Here is a 19,222-nt window from a genome sequence, read left to right on the forward strand (position 1 = left end):
CGTCTAATAAAATTTATACTATCCTATATATTGGCCTTTTACATCAAAAGGTGCCTATAGTCTATAGATATTGCACGTAATGGAAGAGCCTCTTCCACAAATACAACATCTCATCGAGCCTCAAGAAAGAAAAATATAGTTCTAAGTTATTCTATATATAATATTTAGAGAAAGAGAAAAATATAATATGATATAAATTATATTTTCATTTAAGAATTATTATACAATGTTGATGTGACAGTCTCAACTAACTTTTAGATTTGCTGTTGTTAACAAAAATAAATAAATTAAAATTGTCACATCAATATTTATAAAATTGTTGTGAGATGTCACATTCTTTTTAGAAAAATACTATACACAACATTTGTATTTCATTTTTATCTTATTATGTTGTCCTCATAAGGTGTGTAAATGCCTATGGGCTATGGATCAGCTCTTATTATAAAAAAATATTTAATAACTACTAAACCCACCTACATTAACATTATAAAATAAGAGTAGAATATAGATGTGGTTACTCTAATATTTATTTATTTATTTTTTTGAATCAGGTTACTCTAATATTTATAGGAACGTTTCACGTTTGTAACATGGATGTCCAAACTAATTGTGGTTTGCTAAAGCATATTAGTGTTTTTACGAGGCGAAAGATTTTTCGTTCAATTCTAAACTCACGGTCTAAAACGACACACGACGATCCAAAGGGACGACCGTGATCAGTCGAAGTGACCCCACAGAATCACGTGCTTTCCTAAGCAAAAGGCAAAAGCATACAAAAATGGTCTCTGACAAACTCTCCTTCTCCCCCTCCGCCTCTCTCCCTCTCTCCTCTCTCTCTCTCCCTCTCTCTCAGTGGCAATGGAGAGACTAGTGGAAGTGTCGGACCAAGAGGTGCGCATAGACTTCGCGCTTAACTGCAAATGCCGGGCTAACGTGCGCCTGAGGTCACTTTCAACCACCACCCCCATAGCCTTCAAGGTCCAAACCTCTTCGCCCAACAAGTTCCTCGTTAACCCGCCCACTGGACTCATTCCTCCCTCATCCTACGCCACGTTACAGATCATCCTCAAACCCCAGACCCAACTCCCACCCACCTTCCCCCGCTCACCGTCCGATCGTTTCCTCATCAAGACCGCCGAGTTCGTTCCCAGCTCTCCCAAGTCCACTCACCAGGACTCTATCAACTCCTGGTTTTCCACCAGGCCCCACGGGTCAACTCAGGACCTCAAACTCAAGGTCGCCTTTGTGGGTCCCGTACTTCTCCTCCACGCCGTCAGATGCGGAGACTTGGACTCCGTCAGGAGCTTAATTAAGCGGCAGAGACCTGTTCTGGCCGAGTTTTCACCCGGGGAAGCCGACTCACTCCTCCGTGTCGCCACTGAATTGTTCAACTCGGAGGAGATGGTGAACCTGCTTGTTGAAGCTGGGCTGAAGATAGACGCACGGGTAAAGCTGGATAGTGCGAGTTCTGCGGTGGATTCATCGAAGGTGTGGCACCAACTGCACGTAGCGGTGGCGTTTGATCGGACGGACGAGATGTTGGATTTGATAAAGACGAGGGAATATGGGTCGTTGGATTGGAGGGATAAGGAGGGTCGTACGCTTTTGCATTTGGCTGCGAGTAAGGGAAGTATCGGGTGTGCGAAGGTGTTGCTAGAATCGGGTGCGGATAGGAACGCGAGGAGTCAAGACGGCCGCACCGCGCTCTATAGGGCATCGGCTAATGGAGACCGTCAGATGGTGGAGATGCTGATCGAGTTCGGCGCGGACCCCACAATCACCAATGATCGTGGGCGATCGCCACTTGACGTTGCTCGTGACAAGGAACACGTAAGTATTTTAAATAAACCCACATGTTAAATACTTCAGGCACGTTGGGCTTCATGGGCTAATTGGCTCTTGATCTAAGCCCCAACTTATATATAAAATCATCACAAACTTTGGCCAATGAATTCGGAAATAAAAAATATTGAGATATTACAATCAATGTACATACAAAAATTTTCTAAAATTAGTCTAATAAGTGCTAAGTATATCTCTCACTTTAAAAAAAAAAAAATTTTAACAGTCATTTATTGTCATTCCACTAATTTATGAACTCAAACATTAATTTTCGAGAAACTCAAACATGTTGAATGACATTTGTCACTTATTAGAGTAGGTTGAAGAAATTTCGTCCAAATCAATTTGAAAGAAATTTGTGTTCTATTACAATTATAATCACTTATAAACAATGTTGCAATCCACCTGATAATAAGAAAACTATAATAAAGGTGAAACGCTCTCACCCTTCTTAACTTGCACCAAGGAACCAACACTCGGTATATCTGTTGTTGGATGCAATTACAAATATAGCAAGGAACACGTTTATATTGCATACAATCCATTACTTCTATAGTTTTGATTCCAATTTTGTAAAGGTTTTACATGCTGTAACCCCTCAATTGGCACTCTTTTAAATTGGGTTGTAAACTAAATTGAAATTTCTATTGTTCTAGCCCTCTTCTCTAATCAAAAGTGTTAATGCGTTTTGTAGTACACTGAATTACACTTTACTACACTTAAACAAAGGCTATTGTAGGCCGGTGACCAAAATTATTGTATGACCATGCAGAAAGAGGTTGTGATGATTCTGGAACGAGGAAAAGCAGTGCTAATGGCTGCAATGCGCGGAGAGTCGGAGCACCTCGAGTCGCTGCTCCGGAAAGACGCGACAACAAACTACCGCGACCAATATGGCTTGACAGCCCTCCATGCAGCAGCTATAAAGGGGCACAGGGATGCAGTGCTGATGCTTGTTCAATACGGGGTGGACTTGGAATGCCAGGACAATGAAGGCCATGCACCGCTACATTTAGCTGTGGAGGGTGGCAGCCTAGAGACAGTTGAGGCATTGGTGGAGAAGGGGGCTGATGTTGATGCCAAGAGCATGAAGAATGCTACCCCGCTCTTCATAGCTAGAGTCATGGGTTATGATGATATCTCTGAGTTCCTCATAAGCAGGGGAGCCGACTCTTCTCTTACATCTTTTTCTTCTCCTAGTTAGAATCTGTATGCTACCAATTTTCATTTATTGTGAAGTAATTTAGGATACACGTTCATGATTACCTCTAGTTTTTTCTCTTCTTTTAGTTTCTCTAACTTTGTCTAGTGAACTCACCTAACACAGCTACGACAAATCTGGATCTCTGTTACATTTATTCAAGCAGGGGCAGATTACTCGGGACTTTTTTGGACTTCATCGAAACTATCTGGCATTTTCTTGCCGGAATTGCTAGTAATACAAGTGAGAAATTGCTTGAAGTCTCTGACAAAATCGATCCTATTCTATTCGCCCATCAAGTGTACAAATCACAAGCCCATCACCATCAAGTCCCTTTTTTGGTTAATTGAAGCACAATTATATGAGAACTGCAGAGACCGCAAGCACACGCTTCAAATCCTCGAAGCTTCCTAAAATGCTTTTGATGAGTTGAAAAAACAGCCAATTACAAAAATGTCCGTCTTCTTCCTCTTCCTCCTCTTCATCCTCCTCTTCACTGTTCCGGTCTCACCCTCCTCCTCCCCAGACCGCTACACCAAATCCCTCCTCCAACCCATCCAACGCAGACCCCGAGAATACTTGGAGCTCGCGAATCCCCTACCGTCCGATTTCCTGGTCCCATCATGCACCCACCAGATCTTCCGCTACTCCTTCGCCAACACCATAAACTCCCCTCCCTTCTCCACCCACTACACCCCGCCGTTCGATTGCCCCGCACCCTGGTCCCACGTGGTCCTCGATCTCCGCGCCAAGTGCAGAGGAGAGCAGTACGACCGCATCGCCGGCGTGTGGCTCGGCGGCGCCGAGCTTCTCCGCACCAGCACAGCCGAGCCCACACAGTGCGGAATCTTCTGGAAGGTTCGAAAGGACATCACCAGGTACTCCTCTCTCCTCCAACGCTACGACCTCAACCTCACCATGATGCTCGAGAACATCGTCAACAACATCTATACCGGCGTTTACCACATCACCGTCACTTTCCTCTACTATAAGGATAACGCCGCCAAGGTTCCGTCACTGGTTTCAGATCCAAATTTCGGGCTTCTTAGGGATAAACAACGCGCGGATGGGGTTCGTATGTGGCAAGGCCTAGGGGGCTTGTATGAACCATCGGCCGATTTTATAATCCCGATATCGGATCGGGGCGATAAGGGGTTTTGGTTCAGAATCGAGAGCGAATTGGATTCGCCCTCCAAGGGAATTCGAATCCCGCGGAATACATACCGAGCCGTTTTGGAACTGTACGTGTCGTTTCACGGGAACGACGAGTTTTGGTACTCGAACCCGCCAAATTCGTACATCAAAACGAACAACTTAACCACCGAACGCGGTAACGGAGCTTATAGAGAGGTTTACGTGACGATAGACGGGAAGTTTGTAGGGTCGGAGGCTCCGTTTCCGGTGGTGTTCACTGGCGGGGTGAACCCGTTGTTCTGGGAACCGGTTGTGGGAATCGGAGCGTTTAACCTTCCAAGCTACGACTTCGATCTGACACCGTTTTTAGGTAGGCTTTTGGACGGGAAAATTCACAGGTTTGGATTTGGAGTGACCGAAGGCATTGCGTATTGGCTTGTGAACGCGAATTTGCACCTTTGGGTGGATCGGAAATCGTCCAAGGTCCACGCGAGGTCTGTTGTCTATAACAAACCTCGATTGAAGATCAAGCGTCAATCAGATTTCAAGCTTCTTGATGGGTCATTCAAGGTGGAGGCAGAGAGTAGAGCTCTGTTTGTGGGGTGGGTTAAGTCGAGCTTCGGCAACTTGACGACGGTTTTCTCGCAAAACTACAGGTTGAAGAACGTGGTGAGTTTCAAGAACAATGGAGCGTATAAATTGGTGAAGCAGAAGGTCAGGTCAAATCGAGAGGTGAGGGTCTCGAATGATAGGGATCAGTCGGTGGCTCATGTGAGCGTTAAGAGGGGATGCCCTCTTACTCTCATCACCTCAACTCAGCCGGGACGGAAGAAGAAGAAGAACACGTACTTGCTTGTCACGAACGTTTCTCATGCTTTGAGCGAGAGGTATATGCAGGGAAACTCTGCGAGCGTTGTTAACAATATGCAGGATTCTCGAGGGTGGATGGAGGTGGAGGATCATTCGGTTCTCTCTGGTGCGGCGATTACTCGACAGAGCGTCGCTTATCGGAATGTGTTTGGTTGCTACTTGCGGGCTGTTCTAGCAAGCAAAGGCAGGCTTATCAGTGACAATACCACCTCTGGTTGCCTTTCTTCATTCTAGTTCTCCGCCTCATGAATTCTTGTTTCAAGATATTTATACCAATTGTGGTTTGCAATCTGCATGATTTTGGGTCGACTCTTTTACAGTACTTTTACTTGCCTGTGTGATTTTTAGAATAATGTAAATAATTTGAGACTATTGGTTTGTGTTTATGTGCATTTGGTTTGAATTTTGTGGGGTTTGCATTCATGTAAAATATTTTCTCAAAATAGAGAGGTGAAGTAAAATATTTGATTGAAGAAAAATGTTATACCCCACATTTTTATCCCACTTTTATATATAACATTTCTTAATGTTAAATCATCAGTTATCTCAAAAGTTTAAACTAATAAGAAAATTAATGTTATACACTACATCTTTATTCTTCCACTATGGTAATGTAGTATAGTCTAATAGTCATTGGAATTATTATTATTATTATTTTAACAAGAACTAATCCAAAGGCTATTATTATATCCTGTCACATTACATATAGATGTAGTATATAACAATTTTTAATAAGAAATAATAAATTTGATCAATTAATTAATATTTTAATAAATCTATAGAATTCACACTGGGACAAAATAGAGAAGATCGAATTTGGATCTTGCGATTAAGAACCTTTGTAGTAAGAGTAGGAAGGAATGTTTTCTTTCTTTTAAATATTTCTATCTATTTTTCTTTCTTATATTTGTCAATAGAACATATAAAACTAGGAGTAAAAAATTTTACAGTGGTAAATGATCAACTCCAATAAATGATTAAGTTTCTCCAACCGTTGGACGCCAGAAACCCTTCTTACCAACAAGAAACTGACCTTCATAGGAGGCTACCGACCAATGAAGCGAACGCAAGATTGGAGTAAGCATGTTAATCATTTCCATGGTGTCCTGAACCACAACATACCCGCCTGGTCTCAATATGCGATCCATCTCAACGACTACATCTATGGCATCACATCTGACAAAATCCCAAATTCTTAGGCCACCGTTGAAAAGCCAAAATGAAAATATTAATTTAGGTTTGTTCTCAAATTTTCGGCAAAAAGAATGAATCTAGAGGGAGACATTGCAAATAGGGTGATACTTAGAAAGGGTATAAATGTAGTCTGATAAATGTTACACATACTCCCAAGTGCTTATTTCTTGACGTGACAGTGAAAATTATTATTGAATGCTATATGTACTTTCATTTGTTATTTTATTCAATGGTGATTTTCATTGTCATGTTAGAAAGCGAGCACTTGAAAACATGTATAACTAGTCAGCCATATAAGAGGGCAGCGAGTAAAATGGTTGCTGTACCTTTGTGTACGATCTCTGAAGAGAAAGCTGGAATGCAGGAGATCATATGTTCGAGGATAGGTATTAAGAGACTCGCACCAGTCATGATAGATGCCAATCAATCCTCTGTCAAATATAATGGACAGAGTATCTGGTACATCAATGGGGATCACATTCATTACCCAGACAGGAAGACCAGTAAGTGCTGCAGCAAATCTGAAATAAGCAGAAACTCAAATTCAGTTTAGAGAGATGGAGGGTGATCCTGCAATGTGCTATTGATGGACCCAAGGCAACATTAGAAAAGAACCCATCAAGACAGAAACGTGGACTCCTTGCAACACAGAAGTGGCAAAGAAAAAAAAGAAAGGGTGGGATCAAATAAAGCTAATTAGTAAATTATAGACGAATCTCAGCCCTCTATTTGCATGTTCACCTTTAGAGAAAGAAAAAACCAAGAGCAATGGAGAACCATAGATTAGTGGGTAACTAATAAAACAAACAGAAATGAAGAAATGGTCGTTTAATTTACCCTCCATTATGAGCATTCATATCCATCACATTCCTCACACTGGACCAGTTTATGGCGAGTTTGTTCAAATAAACATCGGATACAAGTGCAGACCAATGTTTTGTGTCCTCATAAAACATTTCTTCAGCACCTGGTTCGGTTGATAGGCTTGCAGGTTTACTGTTCAGCCTCTTGGGCCAGGGCATGGGCCAGCTGAACAAGTTACCCATATTATCGACTGGAGGCAGAGAAAGACAACCACTGAGAGGCACGTACCTACCACGGAAATATGGAAAAGATTATCATATTCAGAATAGTATTCTGACTAAAGAAGTCTTTCTCTTTGTTCAACCAATGGGATTTCTATGTTGCCCCTTGCTGACATACTAATGTGGCATAAGCATATCACATGTGCCACCACTAGCACTAATAACAGTAACAGTAGCAGCAGCAGCAATATTAGTTTGATGGAGATCACAGCTTAGTTTTAGGAAAATACCATGAGCTGTTTCTCGTATCTTTCTGTTCACATAAAGGTGGATTATTTTCTTTGCGTTTTTCATAACAGGAAGGTGAAACAGGCTTCTGGTATATTACAAGCCCAATTCCAGATGAATCAACAGTCTTAGCCACAACTTTCCAGCACATCGATTTTGTCAGACCCACCATAGCTGCAAGAAATATTAAATGCAAATGTCCAACTTTGGTTAACTACACACAAATTCAAGCTTCTCTGGATCTCATATTGCTAAATGTGATGAAATGATGAATACAAAAATAAGAATTAACTACAACATCTAAAAAATCATGAGTCACTAGAGTGACACAATCAAGAGAATGAGATCAGAACACAAACCATTCCATACATTCTGATCTCTTTCATCGTCCCGATAAACTGGTGTAGCAGACCATACAAAAAAACCACCGGGCCTAAGAATTCTGTTGAGTTCGAGTAAGGGTCTCCCACCTAAGATTTACAACCAAAACGACAGAACACAGTGAAAATGAATTAAAGATAGATCTTCAGACTTAATAGTGAAAAGCGGTTATATAAAGTACCATTTGCATCCCAGTGAACCCTGCATCGTGCACAGTGAATCAAATCATATGCATTGTCTGAGAAGGTCAGCTTCTGTGTTCCAATGACTGAAAGGGTCGCAGGAATCCCTCGTTCAAGAGCAAACTGTATCTGAGCTTCGTGCTCATCCTTTGGAGCAAATGACATGGTAATCACATTTTTGTCCAGCAAATAGCCACCGAAGCTAGCAACTCCACAACCAACATCTAATATAACCCTGACATGCCTCCCCCACCCAATAGTTTGTAAAGTCTAAGTAACACAAGAAAAACAAAGTTCATCACATGGTTATCAAGAACAAATACTATTAATGCTAAACACAACAGAGATGGAGATGATATAAATAGGCGCATGAATGAATTACCATTTATTCCAAAAAATTAAGATGATAGCGGAAATGATAAATTTAATTATTTAATTAATACTTCCTTTACATGCGGTCTCCTACAAGTAAAACCCAACACATTGAATATTTAATTGAAATAAGAATAAACTAGCGAGTCAAGGATTGATCTCAATACCTTTAGTCTAATACTATAATAAATCAATGCTTATCCAAAAGTTTTAAGTTCATAACAAACCATAAATTTAATTATTTAATTAATACTTTCAACACATGGTAAGGTTTATAGGCTGATAAAGCCACACAAAAATGGTATACCTTTTCTATAAATTCAATGTAACTGGTAACTCCTTCCTTGAATTGGGTGCCACCTCCAGGAAAAACAAGATAATCACCAGACTTACGCACCCAGTTTTGGTCCTTCTTGTACTCAACAAGCTTTGGGTGAGGAACATTATCATACCAAATCTGGAAAACAGAGACACATCTCGATTCAGAAAATACAAAAGAAGTACTCCCATCAATCAAATTTCAGAGTTACCTAGAAAATCTGGAGGATAAAACAAACACACTTTTCTTAAACGACAGAAACAAATCTTACCAAAGAAGCAATCTCACCATGTCCCTGCTCTTAGGCCAGGGAAGCGGGAACTTGTACCCACTGGGAAGCGGGACCAAGCACCGCGGGCTCGGATCCGGGCAATGCCGCTCTCGATGCTCCATATGCCTCCTGGACTTCAACGCCTTGATCGCCTTAAAGTTATCCAAACACGGTATGTAATCGACGGCCACGACACCTTTACAGAGCTTCCATTTAAGATCAAAATCCAAATCCGCATTGAGTACCGGAGCGGTGTCGTTTTTTGGGGGCGGGGTTGCGGGGGCGCTAGGGTTTGAGGGATGGATGGTGGTGTCGGAGGAGGAAGAGGAATAGAGGAAGAGAGGGTAGCGGTTGGCGTTGGTGTTGGTGAAGAGGAGGATTGTGAAGCAGATTAGAAGTACTGCGAGGGTTACGATGAATGGGAATTTTCTTTCTTTGATGAATGTGATGGCCATTTTTAGAAAAGGGAAAAAGAGAAAGAGGGACTGAATTGAAGAGCTAAAAAGGAGCTGATCAAGATCTGACTGAAACTGTGGAGGGAGACAGAGAGACGCGGTGAGTGATTGAATTAGTGGGATTCGAAATGTCGTTATCTAGTGCGGGTATAATTTAACAGCTTTATATTTTAAATCATTTTCCAATTCTGAGACGCTGGGCTTTTGGGCTCGGCTCGGGTAATCAATTTGAGCCCCGACTCGTCTCCAACTAGTATAGTTTGGATGAAATTTATTTAATAAAAGTCTTTTGGACCCATATTTCTGTTTAAAAGTACGTGATTTTTAGTGTATTTAAAAAATTATATAATTTATTTAAAATAAATTACATATTTTAAAATATGTCGGTTTAATAAACTCCATTAGAAGAAGAAAAAAAAAAACAAAAAAAAACTGTCGGTGGGCTACATAGAGCTAAGCTGAGAGAGCTATTTGTTAGTATCTCAAATCACCAAAATGCAAAAGTATGGATGGCTTAGCTGTATGTTTTTCAGAATCAGCTTAGAGCCATTAATAATGTGTCATGAGAGTCATCATTTGACAACAAACAGCTTTCAGAATTCTTTAAAAGCCGACAAAGATAAGGAAAGAAACACCATAATATAATTTCACTGGTGGAGGAGGTGCCACCGAAATCTATTCAATGTCGAACTACAATCAATACGAATTGTTTTGGAATTGGGTCCAACAAGATGAGCAGGCCCTTGTGCGCACGCACACGCGCACACAAACACATGCACAGGGAGAGAGGGAGGCAGTTTTTCAGGCATAGCAATGCTACTCTTTACACCCCTTTTACATCTATTGACATGTTTTATTTTTAAATACATATACCACTTAAAATTTATTAGACAGTGTTAAATTAGTGTCGAGGGCCAGGGGGCGGAGTCAGGATGTTGCTAGGGATAGGGGGCAAAAAAATTTTAATGAATAAAAAATAAAATTAAATAAAAATATTAGAAAAATAATTAAATATCAAAGAACAATTTAAAAGAATTTAAATATAAACACTTAATTTAAAAGAACAATTTAAATCTAAATATAAAAATTTAAGTACATACCTCAATTTTTATGTTGGGGCTTGAATGCTTGAAATTGGAAAGTGAAAGGAAAAAACGCAGAAGAAAATCGCTTATTTGACAATTCATCTCCTTCAATCCTTAGAATTAATTGGCAAATTGCAATAGCTCTAAAAAAAAAAAACCCAAAAACGTGTAGTATGCTGTTGTATAGTTCTAAAAAAATATTTTTATCTCCATGTAAATAATGAGATAATGAGATAAAGGCATGCGTGCAAGTATGTATTACATTGCATGCGCACCTGTCTAGTCTATCTAAAAGACTAGAAACAAATGGTACACTTGCACAACACACATACATGTCTTTGTCCTTTTGCTAGCTATTGTTAATTTGTTATTTGTTAGCTTTGTAAGCTAGCCGGTACACTTTTTTAATGTATTTTTTATTTTTTTCCACATTTCTTACACTCCTGTAGGATGTCGGAAGTCTTTTTGTTTTGTTTATTTCTTTTTCTCTTCCACCTTACTTCATCTTCAACCTTTCATTCCTCTGAAACTCAACCTTTCATTCGTCGAAACTTTCTAAAAACTTTTAACTTACTGAGGGGGCATAATCATAGTTGAGGGGGCATGCTTATGGCTGGGGGGGAGCATAATCACGGCTAAGGGGGCATAAGAAAATTTTTTACCAAGGGGTAAGGAAAACTTTTAGGAGTTGAGGGAGGGCATATGCCCCCTCTCAAACCCCCTGGCTCCGCCCCTGTTGAGGGCACCACTACAATTTTACATAACACAAAATAGTTTACATTGAAATAATGAGGTATAATGTTCCGCACTTGGAAAACTGCTCAATCACTTGCTTGGTTGTATACAACCACAAAATCAGCTCATTTAAAAAAAAAAAAGTTACACGAAGATGGTGAAAAAAATAAATAGTCATTCTATATGCTGCTTCAGTCTGCTATGGCAGCACCTGCGTTTTCCACATCAACTTCTCCCATTCCAGTGTCTTCCTCTTCTTCACTATTCTCATCGCCACTAATCTCTTCATTATCCTGACGTAGCTTAGCCATGTGCTCAGCAAGTAGTTTATCATCTCGTTCACTCACCTAAATAAATGCACCATATCAGTCCCCAAAGAAAAATAGCACGTTGCTATGCTAAGTAACTAAAAACCTATTTAGTCAAAAATATTGCCATATTGCCTAGAAAATACATCAAGTTCTGTGGCTTTTCTATAACAAGATGTCAACTGAATTCAAAGTCCACTGGATGTCAAAAAATGGCAAAATCAACATATTTTACATTAAAAGCATAAAACGCTCCAAGTACACAAGTAAATAAGAGAACGCCTAACAAAATCAACATTAAAGTTAAAAGTGAGAGTGACACTCACTGCTCTGGGTGCCTCCTTCACAACGAGTTTTCCCTTCTGCTTTTCTATTGCTTCAGTGCAAGCTGTAATTGCTTTGGTAAGAACCGTTATTCCTTGCTCCTGCCCCATCCAAAAAAGAAGTAGGTTAAAAAAAAAAATTCCGACCAGTAGACTACTTTTCAACTGCCTCCAAAGAAGTTGAAGGACTGATACCATGTTTACAAGCTCTAATTTACAGAATTTCCTATTGGTGTATGGGGGAAAACTGAGAAAGAAATGAACTTCAACAAAACAAAATAACCAGGGAAAAGATGGTATCTTCCACTGTTAGGCTGATTAGACCACAACATTGAAACAGAAACATGAAGTAACCCATAATTTGTTCTTCTTTTGGTAAGTATGAAGTGAGACATTTCATTGCCTCAAGTAGAGCTTACACATAGGCACATTACATTGAATTAGCTGACCATATTTCGCTCATTTGTATAAAGTGTTAAAAATAAATCATCAAATAAATACTGTGCGAGGGTTTGCACAAACCTTGTCAAGAGTCTGAGTGGTAAGAACATAAAGTGGAGGAGCAACCAATTTAATTTTCACAGGACAGTCATCATTCCCAGCAGCTTCAGCTTTCCGCATGGCATCCTACAAGGTCAAAGATTAAAACGTGTAAACAGGATAGCCCTTTCCAACTTAAATAAGCACCCATCCAAGAAAGAAAGGATAAAAAGAAAAGAAAAAAAAAAAGACCTTGATGTGAAGAACACCATCAAACTGGAAGCATTTCATTTCAATGTCAGCCCGAATCTTTAAAGGTTGTGGGGTCATTCTTCTCCTAATATTTCTTACCAAAGATTCTTTCACATCCTCTGTGATAGCAGGAACTACCTTAGTCACCTGGCAAATGAGATAGAAGGTGGCTTTAGTCATCAAGAGGAAGAGTGTGCAATAATACCTTACAAAGAGAACACTTACCTCCTGTCCATCAGGGCCAAGTTCTTTGACTTCACGGGTAAGAGAATTAAGGACAGTATCAGGATCAGTCACGACTATTTTGAATGCCTGCGCATGAAAAATTTTAGATCCCCAACTGCAAATTCAGAAGATAAAAATTACCTCCAACAAATAGCAAGCATTCTCACCTCAAAAGCATGACCATATTTCCTGTACAAAGGCCAGCCAACATGGATGTACAGATCCTGAAACAAGTAACTTCCATTTAGAAATAACTAACGAAAAGAAATGAGAACAATATGTAAGCACCACCATCAGTCAAAAGTTTGGTTATACATGCAATGTTGAAAGGACTTTTTTTTTTTTTTTTTGATAAGTAATGTTGAAAGGACTTAAGAGTACCAAACCAGAAAAAGATCCAAGTCTTTGTGGAGCTGAAAGGAACTTGGCAACAACTAAGGATTATAAAAAAAGGACCACCAAGTGCGGATGAAAGAATTGAAAAAAGAAAAAGGACATAACAAGATCGCATGCTTGTGAATAAAAATGCTATTTGTTAAATAAAGAGTTAAAATATCACACAGTAAGCTAATCCAATGTTTCTTCTCCGATTTCTGAGAAGGGTTGGAGATTCGAAATTTGTTCCTCTTCAATCGTGCTCCCTTGGGAAAGTGGTTGTAGCACTATATGCATGAGAGAAGCCTTGTAGAGAGTTGTAGTGGATTCTAAATATGGTAGCTCGTGGAGTGGGCGATGCTCTAATGAGGATCATGGGTCATTTGGGGTGGGATATAGAAAATATTAGGAGGGGCTAAAGAAAGTTTGCTAGTCACACCAGATTTGAGATGGGAGATAACTTTAAGATTAGATTTTAGAATGGCAAGTGGTGTGCAACAACTCAAAGAAAGCGCTAGCCACATTTGCATTATCACCCCAAAAGGACTAGTTAATTTGAAGCTTTCATATAATTACTTATAAAACTCAATTTCACCTAATAAGTAAACAATGTGAGACTTAGCACCCATGAGTGTCGTTATAAACTATCCACTCAATATGAACTACTCATCTTCCCAATATGAGACCGGGGTATTACAATCTCTCCCCCTTAAATACTTCACGTCCTCATCAAGGTTACGTTATATAATTCTCCAGTACCACATTGCGTTACCAGGTGACTCTGATTCTATGATAAATCACAATTTATCCCAAAAGCTTAAATTTATAGGAAATGATGAATTTCATAATCATTTAATTTTTATTCTAATACTGCTCATGCGAGGATTCAAACTTTTTCTTAATAGATGAGGCCAACCACGTAAATTATTTAATTAAAATTTGAGATAAATTATGAAAACAAGGTTCGAACTTAGGATTTCTGCTTTGACACCATTTATAACGAACCAGGAAAAACACTACCTACATATATGCTATCACTCCAAAAAGACTAGTCAATTCGGAGCCTCCATCTTATTTTCACCTAATAAGTAAGCAATGTGGAACTTAGCACTCATGAGTATCTTTATAAACTACTCATCTTATGCGGGCTACTTATCTTTCCAATATGGGACTCACGTGTTACATGGTGTGAAAATTAGGCCCTCAAGGAAGTTTTCCCTGTTTTGCATAGTATAGCTCGCGTAAAGGATGCCTCTCTAGCAGATCATTTGGAAGTTTCTAGTGAATCCGATAAGTGCAACGTAAACTTTATCAAAGCGGCTCATGATTGAGAGGTGGAAGTCTTTGCTTCGGTCTTCAATTTATTGTATTCCTCTAGAGCGGGCCGGGGAAGTGAAGATAAGCTTTGTTGGGCCCCTTCCAAGAAAGGGTTATTCAAAGTTAAATCGTTCTATAATGTTCTTATCTTCCATGATTGTATTGCTTTCCCTTGAAAGTATATCTGGCAATAAGGTCCCCTTGAGAGTGATGCTCTTTGCTTGGTCAGCTGTTCTAGGAAAAATCCTCATCATGGATAACCTTAGGAAGCAACATGTCATTGTGGTGGGTTGGTGTTGTATGTATAAGAAATGTGGAGTCTATGGATTATCTTTTACTATAATATAAGATTGCTAGTGCCATATGGTGTGCTATCTTTAGTCGTGCTAGTCTTACTTGGGTAATGCCTAGGAGAGTGGCTTACCTAAATGCTTGTTGGAGAGGATTGAATGGCAATCCCCAGAGTATAGCAGCGTGGAAGATGATTTTGTCTTGTCTTTTATGGTGTATTTGGAGGAAAATAAATTATAGGAGTTCTGAAGACCGTAAGAGGATGGTGGTGGATTTAAAGTCCTTCTTTTTCAATACTCCTTTCCATTGGGCATCTGCTGTAGACTTTCCTTGTGTGCTTTATTTTCATGATTTTTTTACAACCTTTTCATTTCTAGTTAGGTGTTCTTCTTGTATACTTCATGTGTACATGAGTATCCTTCTTTTTTCTTTTCTTTTTTTTAATAACATTTCGATTACTTACAATAAAAAAAGCTATTTGTTATATCCCAAATAAACCTAGTCTTATTCACAAACACACACGAATAGGAAATCCAAAAGCAAATTTACAGCCTAAACGCAAACTGGAGAGCTTATATACAAATAATGGCAGGTTGGCTCCAATAGGTCAACCACAAATTAATTCGATGCCATATGGCAATGGATCCTCCAATGCAGAACTGCCTAAAATAGGCACTAGAATGGTTCGCCTGCTAGAGTAATTCTAATTCCTACTAAGGGCATGTTTGGATGTGCATTTGAGGAGTCTAAAAGTGCGTTTAACACTCAAAAAGTTTGTTTGAAGGAAAAAAGTACTCGTTTGGTAAAAGAAATTATAAGCGCTTTTAAGGGTCCAAAAAACTAAAAAATTGCCAAAATGCACTTTTGGCAAAAGCTTTTTTTTTTTTTTTTTGATAAGTGCACTTTTGGCAAAAGCTTAATTTTTAAGCTTTTGCCAAAAAATGCTTTTTGACTTAAAAGCTCTATTTCTCAAACGCAATCTTAAACAGGCTCTAAGTGTCAACTTCCCGATGCACTACTGATGCCCTATCTTATTACATTCACAATTTTGCTGCCTCACTCTTAACTAAACATCCCTCCAAGGCCTGAACTCCCCAAAAATATCGTATGCCAATAGCACCCTTTCCCCCAATAATAGTTAATATCTGCATCCAGGCCTAATACAAGTATTTTGCTTAGTTGAAAGAAACATAGGAAACATCATACACAAATTCTGTTCTTTCTCAGCACTCAAACTGTTAAACAAGGGAATATTCAAGCAGAAACAAAACATTAACCACAAATATTTGCAATATCCATATCATCTAAATACAGGTCCTATAAGACATCTTTGTAAGGAGTTTTCATTTGTCTTAAAACCAAACGGATAAGCATAAGACTCAATGCGGGAGATTCTTTATTTTCCCTCTGTTCTCGCAGCACCCTAAGAGTGTGCAGAGCTGTATTTCCAGAAACAAACTCCGATACATAGTCACACCATTGACTCCTAAACCCCACAAATTCTACAATATTTGGGACAAAAGAAAACTGAAACCCTACACCAACGCAATCAGAAACCAAAACAACAGCAAAACGTAAAACCCCTGCAAACAAAATTCAGGGCTAAACACAAAACCAAAAGAAAAGGCGAAGCGGGCATCGAAAACAAATCAAACAATGAATCTCGCAATAGAGTTCTATGAAACAACTATTGTCTATACCTCCAAATCGTTGCCCATCGTCTCGGCCACGTGGCGCATAATGGAGTGGACGAGCTTGCTCTTGTTGTACCTCTCCTCGCAGGCTTGGATGTCCTCTTCGGAGACCCTCCGCTTGCTGAGATCAATGTACCCCTTCTCTTTGTCAACCCGGAGCACCATTACGGGCTCTATCCGACCCACTTTGATTAAGCTACTCACACTACGAATCCGACGGCGGGAGAGCTCCGAGAACAGGATCATACCCTCAATGTTGTTGTACTCGAGCAAGGACACGTACGCGCCCATGTCGGCGATGTTCTTCACCTGTATCATCACCGCCATGTCCACCTCTGGATACTTGGCCTCGTACATTCGGCACTCGAGGTTCGGGGTGTGCGTTGCCATGGCCGAGGACTCAATCAAAGAAAGGAAATGAAAAGCCGAGGGTTTGGTGAGAGAGCACGAGGGTTTAGGGCTAGCAGAGAGTGTGATAGCAATTAGCAAAGACGGTCGTGGGTTTTGTTCCTCTTAAAAAACGTTTCGCGGAAAATCCTACTCCGATTAATTATTCGGACTTCAAACCACCGTCCGATTCGAACCCACGATTTAAACCGTAAGCTACTATTAGATTCCAAACTACACTTCGGATTCGGATCCTGTGCAAGCGGGTGTAATAGTTTTTATTTTACCCGTCTATTTTAACTAAACGGTTTGCAAGTAAGAAAAAACATGGTTAGCTTAGAAGCATTCCCTACTAGGCGTGGAGAGATTAACCGGTTATCGATTACCGACTGTGAACCAATATTAACCGTAATCGATATGCCGATATCCTTATCGGTTAAATTTTTTATGCTGGTATGCTTATCGGTCCGATTAAAAATTTCATATCGGTTAACCGTTTAACCGATATAAACCGTTAAGTAGGGATGTCAAAACGAAGTAGTTTTGAGATTATATATATATACTTATGTAACCTTATCTTAATTTGGGTTTTGATAGGTTTAATTTTTTTTTTTAGTGATGGCAATAGATGTGATTTCTTTACCTTTGGTGAAAGCATTTTTCATTAACTATTTTTGTTAGTCTAATTAGCATTCATTATGTTAATTAGTCCATTTGCTTTGGAAAAATGTATTTTATAATATATAAAAAAAAAGTTGTAGTGGATCAATATAAAAAAGCTTCAATTTTTAGCCCAAAAAACAAATATTTGGGTTTCAACAAAAAGTATTTGGGCCCTAAAACAACTCATTTTTAATAAGTTATTTTAACCCAACAAAAAGTATTTGGGCTCTCAAAAGTCAAAAAAACTCATTTTTGGCACAACAAAATAAATCAATGTAAAGCCCACGGTTAAACCGGTTAACCGCTTGAACCGAACCGTTTAACCATGTACCATTATAACCTTAAAATTCTTATTGGTCCGGTATCGGTTAATAAACCGTTTAACTAAAAATTATCGGTTAATAACTGATAAGAGCCAAAACTGGACTGTTTTGACCGATACCCAGGCCTACCTCTCACTCTCATTCTCTCATCTTTAAGAATTTGTAGCAAAAAAAACTCTCTTTGTAACCCTCTTTTTTCCCCCTTTGAATAACACCAAAAATAAATAAATAACACGGGTAGCTTGCATGGCTTGAGTAGTTGTTGAAGTGGCCGAACCATCTTTAACCTGGTTATAGGTGATGTGGGTCGAGTTGCCAAATCACCCTCTTGAATTACAATGATGGATGAAACACCACCTTTTTTTTTTATTTTTTATTTTTATTTTTTTTTTATCCGTGGAGACAATTTACCCACCTAATCCAATAATTGAGGGTTTCCAAACCAATTCTTTTGGCTACTAAGATGGTTCGGCCACCTCACGCTGATGTTTAGGGGTGAGTGAATGTTTGAAACACCTATGTGACCAAAGAAGCAGCTCCACTTGTTTTTCCTCTCTCCTATATGATGTTACATTAAATGAATGGTTCAAATTAAAGCTATTAGATCGTGTGGGAAACCTTAAGTATTACACACAATCCTTTCTTTTAGAATAAGCTTTCCTAGTATATGTAATATTCGAGTAATTTTATAAGCTTTTCTTGTGTCACCATTTGATCAAAATTTAATAATAATCAATAAAAGCTCAATAATAATTTTAAAAATCACATCATTCTTGGAGGGACACATGAATGACACAAGAGTCTTGTAGTATTACTCGTAATATTCAATTGATTCGTTCCAACAAATAAAAAAAGCGATTCAATACAAATTGAGATCTATATTACTACTCTTTTCAACACTTTGCTTTCTAAAGTTTTTAATAGCATTTCAAATGAATTTTAATCGATGTACTTGGGTGTTCATTATTTAATGTAATTTCTTTTTCATTCTTTGCACATTATAATTTACATCTCAAAAGTTAGTTTATCATGATCATATATTTTATGAAATAGCATATGATCAAACATTACCAAATTATAACGGACCATATGATTAAGTTGAAATATCATGTAACAAATAAACAATGAAAACATAAACAATGAAACATACCTATGTTTGTTAATGTATTTTAGGAGATATTTTTGTTTTTGATTTGCAAAAAAGTGTTATAATATAACATAAATGTGAAA

General features: G+C 38.9%; 4 protein-coding genes across 5 annotated transcripts; 2 read left to right on the forward strand and 2 right to left on the reverse strand.

The window, feature by feature from the left end:
* The first annotated feature begins 802 nt into the window (after positions 1–802).
* On the forward strand, positions 803–3,107 carry LOC132186745 (protein VAPYRIN-LIKE). Of its 2 annotated transcripts, none has more exons than XM_088517902.1 (2): positions 803–1,830; positions 2,582–3,107. In XM_088517902.1, exons 1-2 carry the CDS (start codon positions 859–861, stop codon positions 3,044–3,046), a joined length of 1,437 nt encoding a protein of 478 aa, XP_088374028.1. In that variant the 5' UTR covers positions 803–858; the 3' UTR covers positions 3,047–3,107. The 2 variants fall into 2 exon arrangements, with proteins under 2 accessions (XP_088374028.1, XP_059456757.2); XM_059600774.2 differs by having other exon boundaries at positions 2,615–3,107.
* Positions 3,108–3,184: 77 nt separating this feature from the next.
* On the forward strand, positions 3,185–5,369 carry LOC132186744 (Peptide-N4-(N-acetyl-beta-glucosaminyl)asparagine amidase A protein). The gene has a single exon (XM_059600773.2). The coding sequence runs from the start codon at positions 3,497–3,499 to the stop codon at positions 5,279–5,281; it is 1,785 nt and encodes a 594-aa protein (XP_059456756.1). The 5' UTR covers positions 3,185–3,496; the 3' UTR covers positions 5,282–5,369.
* Positions 5,370–5,875: 506 nt separating this feature from the next.
* LOC132186450 (S-adenosyl-L-methionine-dependent methyltransferases superfamily protein) lies at positions 5,876–9,662 on the reverse strand. The gene is made up of 8 exons (XM_059600425.2): positions 9,097–9,662; positions 8,797–8,946; positions 8,117–8,387; positions 7,914–8,024; positions 7,557–7,728; positions 7,079–7,333; positions 6,568–6,762; positions 5,876–6,223 (listed from the first exon to the last, which is right to left on the reverse strand). Exons 1-8 carry the CDS (start codon positions 9,532–9,534, stop codon positions 6,025–6,027), a joined length of 1,791 nt encoding a protein of 596 aa, XP_059456408.2. The 5' UTR covers positions 9,535–9,662; the 3' UTR covers positions 5,876–6,024.
* A 1,711-nt stretch (positions 9,663–11,373) lies between these two features.
* Positions 11,374–17,151, reverse strand: LOC132186451 (eukaryotic translation initiation factor 2 subunit alpha homolog). Its single transcript, XM_059600426.2, has 7 exons — positions 16,626–17,151; positions 13,110–13,166; positions 12,943–13,029; positions 12,718–12,864; positions 12,508–12,612; positions 11,989–12,087; positions 11,374–11,701 (listed from the first exon to the last, which is right to left on the reverse strand). Exons 1-7 carry the CDS (start codon positions 17,007–17,009, stop codon positions 11,546–11,548), a joined length of 1,035 nt encoding a protein of 344 aa, XP_059456409.1. The 5' UTR covers positions 17,010–17,151; the 3' UTR covers positions 11,374–11,545.
* Between the last annotated feature and the right edge of the window lie 2,071 nt (positions 17,152–19,222).

Source organism: Corylus avellana, chromosome 6 (genome assembly GCF_965113065.1).
Source record: "Corylus avellana chromosome 6, dhCorAvel1.hap1.2, whole genome shotgun sequence".
NCBI classification, from domain to species: domain Eukaryota; kingdom Viridiplantae; phylum Streptophyta; class Magnoliopsida; order Fagales; family Betulaceae; genus Corylus; species Corylus avellana.

Bases quoted from the DNA above. Each gene is read 5' to 3' on its own strand.
- LOC132186744 (XM_059600773.2), top strand. From the start codon at position 3,497: ATGTCCGTCTTCTTCCTCTTCCTCCTCTTCATCCTCCTCTTCACTGTT.
- LOC132186450 (XM_059600425.2), bottom strand. From the start codon at position 9,534: ATGGCCATCACATTCATCAAAGAAAGAAAATTCCCATTCATCGTAACC. The intron at 8,947-9,096 runs GTGAGATTGCTT...TCTGTTTTCCAG, and splicing joins GGCCTAAGAGCAGGGACATG to ATTTGGTATGATAATGTTCC. The intron at 8,025-8,116 runs GTACTTTATATA...TGTAAATCTTAG, and splicing joins GGTTCACTGGGATGCAAATG to GTGGGAGACCCTTACTCGAA.
- LOC132186451 (XM_059600426.2), bottom strand. From the start codon at position 17,009: ATGGCAACGCACACCCCGAACCTCGAGTGCCGAATGTACGAGGCCAAG. The intron at 12,865-12,942 runs GTAAGTGTTCTC...CTCATTTGCCAG, and splicing joins TTGGCCCTGATGGACAGGAG to GTGACTAAGGTAGTTCCTGC. The intron at 12,088-12,507 runs GTTTGTGCAAAC...TGGATGGGGCAG, and splicing joins CCACTCAGACTCTTGACAAG to GAGCAAGGAATAACGGTTCT.
- LOC132186745 (XM_088517902.1), top strand. From the start codon at position 859: ATGGAGAGACTAGTGGAAGTGTCGGACCAAGAGGTGCGCATAGACTTC. The intron at 1,831-2,581 runs GTAAGTATTTTA...AGGCTATTGTAG, and splicing joins TTGCTCGTGACAAGGAACAC to GCCGGTGACCAAAATTATTG.